This window comes from Eublepharis macularius, chromosome 14, assembly GCF_028583425.1.
Source record: "Eublepharis macularius isolate TG4126 chromosome 14, MPM_Emac_v1.0, whole genome shotgun sequence".
NCBI lineage: Eukaryota > Metazoa > Chordata > Lepidosauria > Squamata > Eublepharidae > Eublepharis > Eublepharis macularius.
This window is the reverse complement of record NC_072803.1, coordinates 65,378,623-65,396,981: the sequence shown is the minus strand read 5'-3', so window position 1 is coordinate 65,396,981 and position 18,359 is coordinate 65,378,623. Positions and strand designations below refer to the sequence as shown.

At 46.3% G+C, this 18,359-nt stretch overlaps 1 protein-coding gene across 2 annotated transcripts in view; it reads left to right on the top strand.

The window, feature by feature from the left end:
• SARDH (sarcosine dehydrogenase) overlaps positions 1-18,359 on the top strand; it is a 112,682-nt gene that overhangs the window by 46,095 nt on the left and 48,228 nt on the right. For both annotated transcript variants that reach the window (XM_054997417.1, XM_054997418.1), the window contains exons 8-10: positions 249-378; positions 10,475-10,561; positions 14,442-14,532. In XM_054997417.1, coding sequence (XP_054853392.1) covers positions 249-378; positions 10,475-10,561; positions 14,442-14,532 — 308 coding nt within the window. The remainder of the gene's footprint in view (positions 1-248; positions 379-10,474; positions 10,562-14,441; positions 14,533-18,359) is intronic.

The window sequence follows — 18,359 nt, the reverse complement described above, 5'->3', positions numbered from 1 at the left end:
GGGCCAGTCACACAATCTCAGCCTAACCTTCCTCATAGGATTGCTGTGAGGACAGGAGAGGAGAATGATGTAAGTTGCTTTGTGTCCTCATGTGGAAAAAGGTGAGGTAAAATGAAGAGCGACACCCTTCTAAAACCCATTAATTTCCATGGGCATAGAGAAGTGTTGTTTTGTTTAGGAGTGCATTGCTAGTTACTAAGGCATTGTCAGGACACAGCCCTTGGTGACTTCCAGTTTCCCTCTTGCAGGTATCAGAGAACTTTGCCTTTGGGCTCTTTGATCTCGATTGGGATGTGTTTACACCGCACATTGAAGGCGCTGTCAACCGAGTCCCCGTTTTGGAGAAAACAGGAATTAAATCCACAGTCTGTGGGCCAGGTGAGGATATTTAAGATGCTCTATGAGGCTGTCCACCAAGCACACCCATTACAAACCTAATCACATGTACCTTCTTTGTCACAAGTTTCATACCCCTCCTCCCTCTTGATGCGCTGCATCCCTGTTGGATCGTCTCCCCCCACGCTCAGCTTTTTAAGGGTGTAAAGAACCCCTTGTTCCAGAAGCTTATTTGGCATCCGAGAGAAACCGAGAGTCTTTTCTGCTGTTGCTCTGAGGCTGCTGAATAAACTCCTGGTCAGGATTCAGCAATGTGCCTTCCAAAAACAATATGAAAATGGGCTTTTCAGAAAAGCGTTTGAAAGCTGATGCCGTTGGCAGAATTGCCATCTTTATTACCAGTTCCTGCTCCTGTGCCTCTGAGCTTGAACAGCCGTTAGCAAGGCCTGGAGCTCACCTCTGAGCCTCACAACATCTTCACTGGCTGAGCACTTCAGCTGAAGGTCGCTGAAAGCACAGGAGCAGGTTGAGCCAGGTGACGGGGTGCTTCGGGGTGCTTCAGCTTAACTGGATGTGTGTCTGTGCTGGATTTAGGCCATAGCTTGTGGTCAGGTTTCTTTAACAATTGGGGCTTGTTGCTGTTGGGTAGATACCATTTGTGAACCCCCTCAAGCATAAGAAAGGCAGTCAGCAATTAAGGCAGAGAAATGAGCAAACCCGAAGCCTGTCTCAAAGCAAACCGTGCTTGTGATGAAGCCCTGGCCACAGAGGGTGCAGGCCAGGTTCAGGCCTTGTGTATCCCAACTCAGAGGGCAATGCCGTTGAGAGACGGGTGTTTCTGGGCCACACACTAGTGATGGAGGAGGAGCTAACGTCTCCTCAAACCTATATAACACCGAAAGACCATAAAGTTCAGTTTTTCAACTCTAGTAGTGTACTACAACAGAAATGAGCTTCGAAGATGAAGAGCTGAAGCTGCTCCAAACTGAGAGAGCCCACTGGTCCATGTGTTGTTCAGACCCGGTCTCTGGCAGAGGCTCTTTACTCCAAGAAGCCCTGGAAGCTGGAGGTTCTGGAGACTGAGCCTTCAGCCTCACTACTGAACGACAACCCTCCCTGAATAGCCATCCTGTCCTCATGGCTGGAATTTGAACCTGGAACTGCTTTCACCCTGTGAACCCTTAGACCAACCCCCTTGCTGATTAACAGTCTTCCTCAAATAGTTAAGTTGGCCTCCATGGGTTATGCAAGCTAAAGATAACATTTAATCCACTGTTGGATGTTTGGTACCTTTCACTGCTGACTGAGTTCAGAATTGCCAAATATAAATTGCCAAACACTCTCCTGATGAAGCCTGTTAAAGCTTTGCAGTCCTGAAGGCAACAGAACATGAATAAGTAAAATGACAGTTGTCCTAGGGCAGCTGTATAATGTCTCCAGGTTACTCCCAAGGCCAGCTGACTTTAGTAGCCTTGGAAGGGTGGAAGTAGAAGGCGGATGGACTGCCCTGGTTTCCAATTCCTGAAGGTGGCACTAGAGATTCAGCTTTGGTTATTCTGAGCTATTCCAGAGGCTGTTTACTTGGAAGCAAAGTTGGATTTGCATGAAGGAGTTTGGAAATGGTTGTCTGGCTGGGTAGTAAAGTACATCTGAAGTTACTTAAGTAACACAAAATGAGTCTTTGCCCCACAGAGTCTGCAGACTTCAGTTTGAGAATGGGGAAAGTAGAATGGGGTAGGAGGGAGGATTTTGTGCTTTTGTAGGAAGAATAATATTCACATCAAAATTTAAAAAGATATTTCCAAGATTAAATTGCAAAGTAACAGTGCACTTTATACTCATGTGTTGTAGCTATAGTTATAGGTGACTCTGCAGAATAACCTGCGGCAGAGTGGAAGTAGATTTATTAAATCAGCATTAAGAAACACATACACACAATGGTTTTGTCAGCTTGTCCAGGGTTGCTTTGAAAAAGTCAAAGGTCTTTGACTATTCAGGAAGCAGTTTGCTGTCTCTCTAGACAGACGGTGACAAGGAAGATCAGATCAGATCTTGCTTGTCAACATCTGTTTAGAAAAAGGGGTTGTGGGGAAAGGTCCCCACAAATTCAACCCAAACTAGCAAGGGAACAAAACAGAGCGGTCAAGTTACAACCTAAAATAAAAAATATTTAGAAAGTATTTATTATAAATGTGCATATGTATAGATTAAAAACAAATTTAACACGTAAGGCCTGAATGGCAGGCCACATACATATGCTAAAACTTGCTAGAACATTCCCAGCATACAGATGATGGCACAGTGCCATGACCAATACAAACAGACCATGGTACAGTACAAAAACCGACCAGACGCGTTTCGGCCCTCAGGTCTTCCTCAGTGGTCAATTGTAAACAATTTATAATCAAACACACCCACACATACAGAAACCAGTCATGAAATGCTCCCGGTGTTTTATCCAAAACAGCAACAAAAAAAGAAGGGGGAGGAAAACTGTTTTAATAAAATGTTGTCAACCATTATGTTCTAGAATTATTCTAGGTAAAATACTAAATCAAAATTTACCTCTAGTATTGTGTGATAAAACACTAGAGGTGTTTTATTGTGTGATAAAATTTACTAGAGGGAAATTTTGTAGCCTGACAATCAGGCCTTATGTTTTAAACTTGTTTAAATATATTTAAACTTGTTTAAATATATGTGCACATTTATAATAAATACTTTCTAAATATATTTTATTTCAGGTTGTAACTCGACCCCTCTATTTTGTTCTCTAAACAGACGTTGTTCATTCCCAATTACCCCTGATTGGTTAGAAGTGCCCATATAGCCAATTCAGGAAGCTTTAGATCAGTCCTATTTGCCTTCAGTGATGTGATTGACTATGTACCATCAACCCTGATTGGCTGGAATCATTCTGTGAAGCAGAAAAACACCCTAGAAAGACAGACAGACAGCACTGGGTAGGGGAAACAATGGACGTTTACATGTGTAAGTTGGGGGTGGGTATTTCTGTAAGGTTCTGCTTTTGCCCTTGACCTGCCAGAGGTTCTGGGGAAACAGCAGGGGGCAGAGAGCAGCTAAAGGGCTGGGCAGAAAGGACTGAATATCACCTCTCCAGAGCCCCTGCTGTTGCTCCTGAACCTTGGCTGCTGTGTCATGCCTCTGGCTCTTCCTCCCACTATGACTGGTCTATGAATACTTTCCATTTGTTTTGCTCGAAACTGCCTTCGGAGTGAGGATGGATAAAGGCAGTCTACCTGTGCAGCAAATGAGCAAACAGAAGTCTACTTTTTGACCAGAATGTACTTTTCCATTTTCACTGCAGCCTGAGAACAAGCACATCTGGGTTGAAAATACAGTTGGCACAGAACAAACGTTTGGGTACTTGCTGAGCGTTTGCTCTGTGCCAACCCAGCATGGAGCGCCATGTTCTTTTAAAACATTAGCAAGTTGCTAATTCCATGGAATAGTTTCAGGTGTCATGAAGTTGCCACTTAGACACCACTGTGCAACTTTTCTGTGAGTGATGCCTGTGGGAGATCAGGGGCAGATACTATGGGAAAGGCTCATATGCAAACACATATCACTCAGATGCAGCCTCCAGCTGTCTGGAAAAGCAGACACATCTAAAAGGCCCCAGTTAACTCAAAATGACAGTTTTTAAGGGTAACCACATGTCATGTGGTCATTGGGGGGAGGGAACTACCAGAGAACTGGGTCCTGTTCAAGCCAGTCTGGAAACGCATGGGATGCTGGGCAGGGTATGAGAGGTGCCAAGCAAAAGCAGGGGGAGGGCTGAGGAGCACGGCTTAAGAGCCCAATTGCAGACAGCTGGTCAGAATCAAATACTGCGGCACCTTGGAGAGCTCCCGGGGTGGTAGGAGTCGCTTTGAGAAAGTCTGGAGCTCCCAGAAACTGATGCTTCACTGTGATGCTTTTGCAAAGTGAGTTGCTGAGAAACATCTCTCAAATGCACTCTAATTTGGATGCTGTTTATAAGACAGCCGAGACACTAGAAACCTCCAGCATCTGGAGGTATCTGGTCTGTTTTTGGATCACTTTGATTTGCTTCCTACAGTAGATGCTGACAGGACCCTGGGATCTGTGGAGGTCACCAGATTTTGTACTTGTGTGTGGATTGTGCCGTTAGATTGATGTCGGTTGATCTTTGATCATAATAAAGAAATGTAAAGACAGACACTTATACATTAGACCTTTGCAGTCGTGGATACTTAAAGCATATAACGACTGCATCGATCACTGACTCAGGTTCCTTCGTGCCGTAATACAGGCAGTCATCCATTTGTTAATAAAAAAATTGCTAGACAAGAATGATGTGGCTAATAATTGCTCAGTATGTAATTTGTTCTTCCTGGGCAAAATGATAGAAAAAGTTTGAAGAGCAACTCCCTAGACCCTTTTCACTCTCAGTCTGGATTATGGGGCAGAGCTGGTCCTGGTGGTCCTAGTGAGGAATATGGATTTGAAGAAAGAGATTTTATATACCACTTCTGTGCCTTTCAGTATTACATGCCTTGCACCTTTTCTATGCTCAGGAGCCATTGTAGTATTTGTAATGCAACCTGCAAGAATATGACACTTGAAACAAGAAGACCAAAGAAGAATGTATGTTAAAACATGGTAAAACTCTGTAAGAATTGAGGACTAAACAATATACTGCTTGTAGAGATGCACCTGTAGAAATGTCACACAAATGTTATATTATCCTATAGCAGGGGTGGGCAAATTGCGGCCCGCGGGCCACATGCGGCCCGCTACAGAGTTTTTTGTGGCCCGCCAAGACAGTCAGAAAAATCCGCCTTGAACCGAGATTTCCTTCATTTCCTTCATTCCTACATTTGTAGGATGATATGAAATTAGCACAATAAATAAATTGAATAAAACTACCACTATTTTATTTAATTTATATTTATTGATTTTTATGATACAATTTATACCTTTTCTGAAATGCAAAGTTAACTAATGAATGCAATCATTTTAAAAGGTGCGGCCCTCCGCTACCCTCCGCTTCCACAAAGTGGCCCCCGAGCCAAAACAATTGCCCATCCCTGTCCTATAGGATTCTAATAGGAATCAATACAAGAGAGATTTTTGTAAAACTGATTAATGTAGCAAGCTAGGTCAGCCACTTTTAGCCTTATCTCTCTCAAGGCTGCGAAAGAGAGGAACAGGCACAAGGACAGATAAGTGGGGGAACATTCCTTTCCACCCACAGAAGGTGTCCTTCCAGAGGAACAGGCACAAGGACAAGATAAGGAACTGCAAATCTTGGAATTTCCCCAATTAAGTGGCTGACTTAGACTTTCATCTTCCAATCAAACTAAACCTAGACACCTGTGTCAAGACTATGAGCCAATAAGATAACAAATATTATTATAATTAACCTGAGGGTATAAATTGCTTTGCACTTCTATTGTGGCTTTGATGAGCTTTGGACACAAGGAGACCATCTACTCCTGTGTAAAATTGCTCCTCCGTTGTTTAATTAAACAATCTATTTTGCTTCAATTCAACAGGACTCCGTGGTGTGTCTCTCTTATTGTGATTGGCGAGAGGGACACCTAGGGCACAAGTTTGTGCATAACACTAGTGGAGGAATCCCATCTCAGTGTAGACAAAGGTGACACCTCTCTGCTGCCCTGACTAGTGTCAGACTGTGGCTTGAACAAAAGTTGTAATCCAGACTACCCTTTGCAATGACACAATAGCCCATGGATTTCAAAAGGCTTTACTGTACTCCAAGATACAGGGATCATGGCTGAGCTAGATATTGTTACGAATGACAGGCAAAAGCATAGGTACAGAATAACAGTTCCCTGCAGGCCCCATCCTCCCTCTCAGTTCTCAAAACAGTCGGCCCGAGGGTGAGAAAGTGAAAGTTTCCCAAGGGTGTCTGAAAGGCAGATATATGTAGGCATAACATTCCTCTTCTCTCTGTGAGCTTCCCGCGGAAGGCTTGCCACCTGCAAAGAAAACACTTAATATACTGACAGGATTAAAATGGAGTCTCTTTAGCTTAACACAGTCAGAACCTGACAACTAGACTTATCAGTAGCCTTTGATCCAGCGGACCATGCAATCCTCTAGAAATTCTTGGAGGTAGAAGTTGGGGGTTAAGAGACGTGCTTCGGTTTCGATCAAATAGTTATTTAGGAGCAGGATTCGGAACGTTGCTGTTGGGGACAAGTCTTCCGAGCTGTGGGATCTATCAGCCTTGTCTCCCATATGACTCAGCCTCTTTGTAAAGCCCTTAGGAGAAACCATGTGTGGCTTTGTAGTTGGGTGTTGTCCATATGCTTTTTTAAAAAAAAAAAATTATTGGGTAGGTTAACATAATTATTACATACAAAGTCAACTTCATTTTTTTCTCTCTATAGCAATTACTTTACAGTTACCAATTAATGTATACATTCCCCACCCTCCCTCCCTCCCTCCCTCTCCCTTCACTCCCAACAGCACTAAAACCCTTTTAATTCTTAAGATATTCCTTCTATTCTATTATTTATCCTTATTTTCAAAGGTAAAGTTCATACATATAGCTTACCCCATTATCCTACACACTTCAATAGTTATTTATAGACCACAATTGACCTTTTACATCCCATTTATTTTCCAAGTATTCTTTGAGTTTTTCCCAATCCCTTAAAAATTCATTTGAACTTTGTTCCCTCAGTTTTCTGGTCGGGTGTTGTCCATATGCTGATGGCACCCAGCTCTATATTTCTTTTTCCAAATCACCTGCTGATGGAGGTAATGCTGGTTGGGAAGGTTGAGGCTCTGAAGGACACGGTGCTCCCCACTTTTATGGGGTCCAGCTGACTTAGTTAAGAGATATGGGGTGATTGATCCAGCTTAATTGCTGGAGAAGCAAGCGAGACAGAATTGCTCAGGAGGGTGCTCTTGAAGAAGGAGAAAAGCTGAGGTGTGATGGTTCATCTCAGGAGATGACTTTAGTACGCGGATGGTCTTGTTGCCCGAAACAGATATGTTTGCATGTATTCTGGCTCCTCCACTCCTGTTATACAATGCCAGCCCAAGGGCATCATTTTGTCTTATTAGGAATTCTCACTGTTAGATTCAAATGTTACCATATTTTATAATTGGTATATTGATTTATTGTCGAAGGCTTTCACTGCCGGAGAACATTCCTTGTTGTAGATTTTCCAGGCTGTATGGCCGTGTTCTTGGCATTGTAGTTCCTGACATTTTGCCAGCAGCTGTGACTGGCATCTTCAGAAGTGCAGCACCGAAAGACAGAATTCTCTCAGTGTCAGTGTGTGGAGAAAATGTTAGCAGGTAATTTATATCTACTCAGGAAGGTGGGTTTGACTCTGCCCAAACCCACCTTCCTGAGTAGATATAAATTACCTGCCAACATCTTCTCCACACTGTGACACTGAGAGATCTCTGTCTTTTGGTGCTACACCTCTGAAGATGCCAGACACAGCTGCTGGCGAAATGTCAGGAACTACAATTCCAAGACCACGGCCATACACCCTGAAAAATCTACAACAACTAAGGTATATTGATTTTTTTTTCTTACTGTACAAGTAATCTATTTTGGGTCCCAGTCAGAAAGTCAGACTACAGAAGAAAATTATTATAATATTCCTTCTCCTTCAGCGAGCCAGCCTGGTGTAGCAGCTAGAGTGTCAGACCAGGATCTGGGAGACCCATGTTCGAATCCCCATGGAAGCTTGCTGGGTGACCTTGAGACAGTCACATACTCTCAGCCTAGCCTACCTCAGAGGGTGGTTGTTGTGAGGAAAAATGGGGGAGAGGGGAGCAATGTTAGCTGCCTTGGATCCCCATTGGGAGAATTGTGGGGTGTAAATGAAATAAAGTGAAAGGATTTAGTGGGGTAGCACTCTGACTTGGATCAATGTACCATGGTAGTGGTTGATACCTTCTCAAGTGGGGGTTTCCAGAAGAGCAAACAATCACACCTGCGGGATGCTGGCCTTCAGGCTTCCTTGTCTGCCAGCTTGAGAGGCCAGATTTTACTCTGTAGACTACACCATTTGGCTGGTGTAGAGCACAGGAGAGGGCTCACAAAGGTCATGACCTTGTGAACTGGTTGATCCAGCAGTGCCCTTTATTTAAATAAACTGTGGAAAAGCAGCCCCAGCTGCTCTGCAGGCTGTTTCTGGAAGTCTCCTAGTGAGAGTTGGGCCAGAATCCTGCAGAGCACTCGGCCTAGCCTGGTTCCAGGCTGGTTCCAGGGCTGCTATCCTGGCACTGCGCCTCCTCTCAGCGACCTCAGTACGAGCCCACTGACTCCATTGCTCCTGCTGGGTGGAGGCAGATTCTGGTGGACTCTTGGGTTGGATCCTGTCCCATTCTTTGCCCCAGGGTCTGGGGGGACAGAGCGAAATTCCAGTGGAGGAACTTCAAATCCAGGCTGCTCAGAGTCAGCAGATGGGCCAGAGTTTTCCACCATGCTGGGGTCTCCCTGGAGTGGGCCAATTTAGCCTCCTCCCTGAAAAGATCTCAGGTGCCAGTCCTGTGTTCAGAACTGGGCATCCCCCCATCCCCAGGGAGTTCAGGGAGAAATCCCATCCTCCCCTGGTTCTGCTGATGGAACAATAAGGGTCTGCTCGATTTCCCCTTCAGGTGATCTCGGCTCAAGCTCTTCCCCTCATTGATGATGAATACGTGAGCTCTGAGCAGAAGAACCACCATATCGGTCCATGCTGCAGATCTCGTTCTCAAGCTAGGTCATGGTTGGGGCCCGAGAATGCAGCCAGTGGGCTCAATTTGCTTCCATATTGGTGGTGTATTTCCATTTTTAGACAAAACAGTTTTAAGAAAACCTTTCCTTCCCACAGGGGATGTTGTAACACTTGCTTGAAAGGAAAGCAGGACACGTCTCCTAGCCTGAACCAGATAAAACATGACATTTACAAGGGTCCTGGGCAGTGGGGCTTGATTTGTTCACAGTATAGTTGCAGCTGGGGATTTGCAATGGCAAGCAGCCATCCTTGGTCTACGTCTGAAGTGTTTTGTGCATGTCTGACAAGCCAAGGATAATTTCTGAGGGTTCACTGATCCTTCCCCTCCTATTGACTGGAACGTCACTCCTGGGCTGTGGAAACATCCAGCATGGAAGGGTCTGCTTGTTTGCTCTGGATAGTGCCAACTATAAAGGCAGGGAGCCACCCTTCGAGACTCCTTGAAGTTTTGCAGCTGAATGCCACACTTTCAGAGAGGTTGCCCTCTTGTTGGTATTCTTTTAATGCACAGCACCCTCTGTTTGCCTGCCACCCGCAGATTTTCTTTCCTAGCGTGAGCAGAGCAACTGTGGATGCCAATTCTCAAGGGAGCCAATGTGGTGAGAGTGGGGAGACCTGAGTTCAAATAAACACACTCAGCCATGAATCCCATTGGGCCAGTTGCCTGATCTACCTCACAGGGCTGTTATGAGGAGAAAGTGGAGAAGGGGCATTCTCTGAGCACTGCCTTGCGCTTCTTGCAGCAAGGGCTGATCCCAGGGGGCTGGACAAAGGGATGTTTAATGGATTTTTTAAATTTACATTTTTTCAGTAATTTTTCATTTTTTATCTTTTAACTATTACATATTTCTCAAGAGTTTTGCATAAATTATTAACCATTAACTTATAACATCTTAAATATTTATAATGATACATACAAACAGTGGTAGATAATCCTAATATTTTTATACACATTTTTATTTTTGTATGTTTTTAATTTTTTTTATCTTATTTGTATTCTGCCCTCCCCGCAAGCAGGCTCAGGGCGGATAACAACATTAACATATAACATATGTTAAGCCTTATCATTGGTACAAAATGAAAACACTCTTTCCTTTACAACTTAATCATAGGTAAGTCAACATTTGATAGTACTCCATTTCTGTGGATGTCTATGCCATAGAATCGTTCCTTGGAAGATACTCTGAAACTGGGAGTCATTGCTCTAATAGGTAGGATGTATAGTTTGGGGATTTTAACTGGGTTAGACGTTCCAAGATCTTTTCCATTGTGAAATAATCCCATAAACGGCTGTACCAATCTGTAAGTGTTGGAAGGTTTTTTCTGCTTCCATTTGGAAGCTATGCCTGCTTTGGGATGTTTAATGGATTGATGTCCTTCAGAATCCTTCACTGCTGACCACAAGCCTCTCATGGGGGAAGCGCCAGAGGTCCAAGGCTTTTTCCTGGGTTGCGGTTTCAACAGTGCTGGTAAGAGACAACTTTCTTCCCTCAAAGCAACAAAAAATGCCCACCAGTCTTTGGGGCAGGTACAATGGGTGGAGTGGGCATGGGCTTCTGAGTCCTCTTCAGGAGCCAAGCGGTCTGTGCCTGCCACTGGCACCAGTGACTGGTCAGCAGCATGAAGCCTCTGAATGGGCCACACTTGGGAGAAACAGCGAGAACCTGGGTGGGTATTTTGCCACCCTCCCCTCTTGCAGGAGCCCCAGCAGCACTGGCAAGGCTGCAGGGGCTCACTCAGTTTGGCCCCAAACAGTAGTTGGAACAGGTTGGAGAAGCAACAGCAGGTTCAGCTCCGCCCAGATCCTTCTCCTGTGATGCTGGCTACCGAGAACAAGCCAAGCTGTAGTGGGGCAGCAGCTCTTGGAAGGGACAAAGCTGGCTGCCCAGGGGAAGAGACTAACCCAGGCCTCACAGACCCCAGGACATGGCCAGTAAAATCGAGGGGTGGAAACCATCTGCCCAGAGGCACAGGTGAGATATAGAAGGGCAGAGCTGACAGAAAGGACTCTATTCAGCTAAGGTGCTCAGCTGTTCTGTAAGATATACTTGCCCCACTTCATGATACACCTGTACATGGTAACAAGCCAAAGCAGATAAACCCACCTAAGTCCAGGTTCCTCTTCTGCCCCAAGTGCAAAGCAAGAACTGAAAGGTGAAGGCAGCTGAGTTGATACATTCACTTTTATAACAAACTAGTATGCAGTGTATGATTAAGAAATAAAGCATTTAGAACACACTCTGGAAAACAAACAATATGTTTTAAGGATAGGAAATACAGAGTCCCAGAGTCTCTAAGGGCAAAAATCAGTGAATCAGAGCAGAGACTGCAAAGCTCAGACCACCTCAAGGAAGTGAGCCAAGCTGTACGCAGGGCTGTCAACAGGTCTAGGGGAAAACGCCCCCTTCCTTTGTCAGAGAAGTAATGGGATGTTACTTACCTACATGCCATGAGGAGCATCAGTTGCTCATTGCTGCACATTAAGCCTCCATTAGGTGAACTGAAGCACACAGGAAGTGAAGTCACAGCACAGAGACCACAAAACCCCTGCAGGCATTCTCACCCACCAGCTCACGGGGTCTCTCTCTCCCCTTGATCCTCTGGCTGGCTCTGCTGGTAGGCTACTTCTTGCCTTCTGGTGGCTGGTCCTGGTACTGGCTGTTGGCCAGGTGGGCAGGCGGCTTAGTAGCAGGGCAAGCAGGATGCTTGTGGCCCTGCATTCATTTGGAGCAAGTCCATATTGACACTTATCGATTCCTGTTGGGCCTTCACATCACCATGCCAAGACAGTCTTGGCCCGAGGGTGCAGGTTGTGGTGGTAGCTAGGCATTAGTTGCCACTAGCCAGCTGTGAAGTCCAATCCCACCATGATAATACCAAGAAGATGAGAGTACCAAGAAGATCGTTTCTAGACTAATCAGACTTTTTACTAGCAGTATGAAAAGGAGCAGTCCACATTTCTGCCACACACAAAGCAAGAATTAAAGAATTAAACTGGTGATCTTTGGTACTTTCCATCTTCAACCTTTTGTAAGTTAATGAACATTTGAAATTATTAAATCTATGATTAATTTTGTAGCTTTAAAAAAAACCCTTTTGCCCTTTCAGATTTTCAGTTTTCACAGCAAACTCAAATACTGTACAACATGTGCATTTTCCGGTGAGCATATGGGGGAAATTGGGCGACTCCATAACTTTATTTGTGGTTTGTTTGCTCTGTGTCATATATTATCCTTATTGTATAGTATTTGAGCTTGTTATAACCAATATGTGTTTGCTGTTCAAAGGGCTAGAACAATATTTTGTCTGAATTCGTGGTCAAAAGAATTCCTTACAAAAGTCAAGAGGACAAGAACGAAGTGTTCCAAGAAAAAAGAGTTAGACCTTAAAAATGTCTAACGCATGTATGGTGGCAGTGGTTCAAAGAGCAGGGTCCACCTTTTCAGAGACAGTTTTTCCGGATTAGGTTTGGAGGTATAGCTTAGTGGCAGAGCGCGTGCTTTGAATGTAGAAAGTCCCCAAGCTCAGAGGCTGACACCTCCAAACAGAGTGACCTCTGGCAGCAGGTCTGGGAGTGATCTGTAGTTGAGACCAGTCTGAGGAGAGACAGCGCAGGTCTGACTCAGAGTAAGGCGGCTTCATACATTCATGGCTGCAGTCCCATGCAGAGCTGAACTTCATGCTCCGACATACCGCTGAGTAAATATATGTCTGATCAGACTGACCTGGCCACTAGGTTTTAACAGAAATCAAACTCAATAGCAAATGAAACCTCAGTTTTTAAAAAGAAAAATAACAGACACAGAGAAGCTTCCTTTTGAGGCACAGAAAAACTCCCACTGAAAATGAAAGTAAAAATTGCCCACAAATCTAATCTGCAAAGCAATTAGAGGAACAGTGTAGCAAACTCCTTTGCCTTCAAAAAGTGGTGAACAGCAAAAAACCAGCCTGTTTTCTCTGTTACGTGGGGGGAAAACAATCTAGCAACTGGCCAGAAGTGGCAAAATCATGCACTTCCAGTGGACAGCTATTTGGCAACTGTAACTGGCACTTTATTTTCAGGGCAATCTTAAACAGAGTTACACCCTTCTAAGCCCACTGAAGTCAGTGGCTAGAACTCTGCTTAGAATTGCAGCATGTACCACCCAGAGTAGCTGCTTGAGTGGAGAAGTGGCCCAGGGGTTTGCCCAGCTTTCCGCCATTGTCTAGTCCATGTTGCCTTTGGCATGGTCAACAAAGTTTCTCTCCATCTTCATCGCTTTCCTTGAGGGGCCGTTTGGTTGCAGAATGCACACGCCGAGTTTGGGTCAGGGTTAGAGTTGCCAGGCCCCTAAGGGGCGGAAGTGGGGAATACGAAGGGTTGGGGGGTTGTGCTGGGGGGGGGGGGCACTTACCTGTGTAATACATTGTGTCGGGCCAATTGAGTAGAAATCAGCCCCAAACACTAAATTGGGGCTGACTAGGGTTCCCAGTCCCCCACTGGGGGTGGGAGATCCCCTGCTCCCACCTTCCACCCCTTGCCCCCGCTTCCCTGGCTGGGGTGGGGACCGTGCCTTCTGGGGCTCATTCCCGGGTGGTGCAGTGTGCTCCCAGGCAGTGCAGCACAGCCCAAATCAGGCTGAATCAAGCACGATTCGGCTCCATGAGGAGTGCCGGAGTGCTCCCAGGGTGCCCCGCAACCCATGCAATGACATCACCTCCCAGAAGTGATATCATTGCACAGGCCAGGAGCATGTGCGCACGTGAGCACAGAGCTGCACCAGAGAAGGAAATGTACCAGATGGATGCTGGACCTATAATGTCATTCCTGGCAAAATGTGGAGTGTGCCAGAGTGCACAGGGGCATGCTTCGCCTGCCCCCAATGTTCCCCCACTGGGGGCTGGCAAACCTAATTAGGGTCCAGCCATCTCTGTCTCTGACAACTAGGCACAATATTTTATATTTCTGTCACTCAGCAGATGTTTTCACCCTGGCAAATGCCTGTTAAGGCAAAGGACTTCGCTATACTCTGCCTTGAAGAGCTTTGCAGCACTAGGCCTGTGGGCCAATTTTTATTTTCTGCCAGTGCTGTGCTGTACGTCAGAACCAGTTCCTGCTTCCCTTTCTGCCCTGATATCTTTAGGCAAGAGAACAGAAAGGCCTCTCATTTTAAAGCTGCCTTTTAAAGGGGGCTGAATGTGGCTGTGCTCCAGGTATCTCAAGAAGTGGGCTGTGGCTCATGAAAGCTCCTACTCTGCCATAAATTTTGTTAGCCTTATAGGTGCTCCTGGACTCTTGCTCTTTTTTCCTGCCCCAGGAGCAGCATCAGCTCCACACAAATGACCCTCTTTCCCTTTCCTTGTCCTCAGGAATGATGCTAGGCGGTGGCTGTGGGAAGGAGCTGGCCCACTGGATAGTTCATGGGCGTCCTGAAAAGGACATGTATGGCTATGATATCAGGTAAGCAGCTTCCTACCCTGGTCACTGAGAGAAAGAGTGCATGTTTCTTTTGTTCAGGTTCCCAGGGGCGGCAGGATTAATCCAGGCAGCGGAGAGGTATTGAGCTGACTCTTTTTTTCTTCAGATGAGATGAGGAGATTAGGAAGGTGACTTGCTGATTAGAAGGAGACTCAGGATGAGGTTTTACAGCTATAATCATTGGAGCTGCTGGTTAATAGAGTTGGTTTCAGAAGTTCCAAAGCAGAGGAGTCAGCACAAAGAAGGCCCTGCTGCCTTTGGCCACTTCCACCTTTTGTCTGCAAGGGGGGGGGGGCGGGAACATTGAACAGAGCCTTTGATGGCAGCCTCATTTGCCAGGCAGGTTCATCTGGGAGCAGGTGGTTCTTCAGATCTCCTAGTCCCTGACCATTTAGGCCTTTCGAGGTTAAAACTGGCCTGGGGGCTCATGTAATTCTTTAGGCACTGGTGAGATTATGTTTATAATCCATGGTAGTCTTGCACCTGCATCTGAGCTGATATCTGAAAGGCTGTGATCAGATCACGGGCAACAGTGACCAGATCCCATTTTTAATGGAAGGACTGCAGCTGGTGCTGTGAACCGCCGCCCTGCCCAACCGGCTGGCTCTGCCCTCAGCCGTCTTCCTGGGCACGTTGGTGGGGAGGTGTCAAATACACCTCCTGCATATCTGCCATGAATGTATATGGGCTCTGCCTCTGGTCTCTGAGACTATGGGAAGTTCTTTATTGCTGCAATGCCAGTAGGTTATCTCGCAAATGTTTACTTACACTTTCTTGCTCCTCTGAGCCAGTGTCCTTGACTGCCAGCTGAAACTGGCTTGAAATGTATTCTTCTTGAGAACCAAAGATAAATTCATCTTTCTCACTGTCTACTCTAAAACAATGTCTCACTCCAACCCCCACCCCTGTTAACGGTCCTCTATCCCAAAGAATCATAGAATCATTGAATCATAGAGTTGGAAGGGGCCATACAGACCATCTAGTCCAACCAGCTGCCCAGTGCAGGATCAGCCTAAAGCATCTCTGACAAGTATTCATCCAGCCTCTTCTTGAAAACTGCCAGTGAGGGGGAGCTCACCACCTCCCTAGGCAGCTGATTCCACTTTTGAACTACTCTGACTGTGAAAAAGTTTTTCCTAATATCCAGCCGGTACCTTTGTGCATGTAATTTAAGCCCATTGCTTCACGTCCTACCCTCTGCTGCCAACTGGAACAGCTCCTTGCCCTCCTCCAAATGAAAGCCTTTCGAATATTTAAAGAGAGCAATCATGTCCCCCCTCAACCTCCTCTTCTCCAAACTAAACATTCCCAAGGCCCTTAGCTTTTTCTCGTAGGGCTCAGTCTCCAGACCCCTGATCATCCTCGTCGCTCTCCTCTGCACCCTCTCGATTTTGGCCACATCCTTTTTGAAGTGAGGCCTCCAGAACTGCACACAATACTCCAGGTGTGGCCTGACCAAGGCAGTATGGAGATGGCTATGACCTCCTGCAATTTCGACACTGACTGCTCATATTTAGTTTACAGTCCACTCTTACCCCAAGATCCCTTTCACATGTACTACTGCCCAGAAGTGTATCCCCCATCCAGTATTTGTGCTTCCCATTTTTGTGGCCCAGATGTAATACTGTGCACTTGTCTTTGTTGAATTGCATCCTATTCACAGCTGCCCACTTCTCCAGAATATTCAGGTCTTGTTGAATTTTAATTCTATCTTCTTGGGTGTTTGCTACTCCTCCCAATTTGGTATCATCAGCAGATTTAATGAGCAGCCCTTCCACTCCTTCATTCAGATCATTGATAAAAATATTGAAAAGTACCGGGCCCAAAACCGAGCCCTGCGGCACCCCACTGGACACCTCCCTCCAATCTGATGAAATGCCGTTGACCACCACTCTTTGAGTGCGGTCCTCTAACCAGTTCCCTATCCACCGAACTGTCCTGTAGTCCACTCCACAGTCTTCCAGTTTGCCCATCAGAATGTCATGGGGGACCTTATCAAAAGCTTTACTGAAATCCAGATAAATCGCGTCAACAGAGTTCCCCCGATCCAGTAAGCTGGTCACTCCATCAAAGAAGGAAACCAGGTTGGTCTGGCAAGATCTGTTAGGAACAAAACCATGCTGACTTCCCCGGATCACTGAGCGGTCCTTCAGATGCTTACAGATTGATCCCTTTAAAATCTGTTCTAATATCTTCCCAACAACAGAAGTCAGACTGACCGGCCTGTAGTTTCCCGGGTCATCCTTCTTCCCTTTCTTAAAGATTGGGATAACATTTGCTCTTCTCCAATCTTGTGGCACATCCCCAGTCCTCCAGGAGGCCTTGAAGATGATGGACAGGGGTTCTGCAAGTTCTCTGGAAAGTTCTTTCAGCACTCTTGGGTGCACCCCATCCGGCCCAGGGGATTTGTATTCATCCAATGCAGCCAGATGCCTCTCCACAACCTCTCTGTCAATGTCAATTAGCCACTCAGGTGTCCTGCCACATTTTCTACTATCTCTAGATGTGCCTCAGTTCTTCAGGGAGAAAACAGAGGCAAAAAAGTCATTAAGCCTGTCTGCTTTCTCTCTGTCCTGCATCAGAGTTTCTCCATCTACTCCCAACAGCGGTCCAATTGCCTTTTTTACCTTGTGTTTGCTTCTCACATATCTGTAGAAGTTTTTCTTCTTGTAGCGAGCCCTCCTGGCCAGATCCAGCTCATACTGAGCTTTGGCCTCTCTGATGGCTGATCTGCAGTGCCTAGTAACCCTCATATACTCCTCTTTAGAGGTCTGTCCTTCTCTCCATTTCCTGAACATTTCCTTTTTCTCCCTTAGCTTATTCTGGAGCTCTCTGTGCATCCACATCGGTTTCTTGGAGCCCTTACCATGTTTCCGTCTTGCTGGGATAGTGAGGGCTTGAGCTTGAAAAAGCTCGTGTTTGAGAAGGGCCCACCCTTCACTCGCTCCTTTCCCTTCCAGCACACTCCCCCATGGAATGACTCTCATCAAGCCTCTGAGTTCATCGAAGTTGGCCCTACGAAAATCTAACCTACGAGTCTGGCTACGAACTTCCTTGGCTCCCCACAGCAACTGGAATTCAAGGAGGACATGGTCACTTCCCCCTAAGGTCCCCACCACCTTCATCTCATCTACCAATTCTTCCCTGTTGGTTAATATCAAGTCTAGTATGGCCGAGCCCCTTGTAGCTTCCTCCTTGTAGGCGGGAATATCCCCTATAACTAACACTGCTAGCCCCACATACGTCACTTCTGCCAATTCCACTGTCTGAGCACCTTGAACTGAATGGATCTCTAATAAAGTCACTTCAGCTGGAACACCTGTGTGTTAACTGTGGAGAACTTGGGGGATCTAACTGCCAGGGACTGACAGGCGGTCTACCTTGGCCTCAGAATAGGCAGATGATGGAGTTGCGTCACCTAGTTCTCCTGCTGCCTGCTAGACGGGGACCTACGTCTCGCTTGCATCCTGGGTCCCATCAGCCTTCTCCTCCCTGGCTTCACTGGGAGCTCTCCCCTTTATAGTGCCCTTCCTTCCCGCCCCTTCCCCTAGGTCACCAATGGCCTCTGTTCCTCCCTCTTCCCCAGTGTCCCCCCATCCCTGGCACCTGAGCTCCTTTGCCTCGTGCCCAGCCCTCATTCTGCCTATCATCCATGTCCCTCCCCTCCTCCCAAGGCTCCCGCCCCATGGATTCTCCCAGCTCCTCTTTCCCTGCCCTCCCCCCCTCAGGTGGGTGTCCCTTCCGCTGGCCCAACTGGGTGCCGCCCTGCCTCGGCGTCTGTTCATGCCATCCCGTTGTTGCCGGCTCCC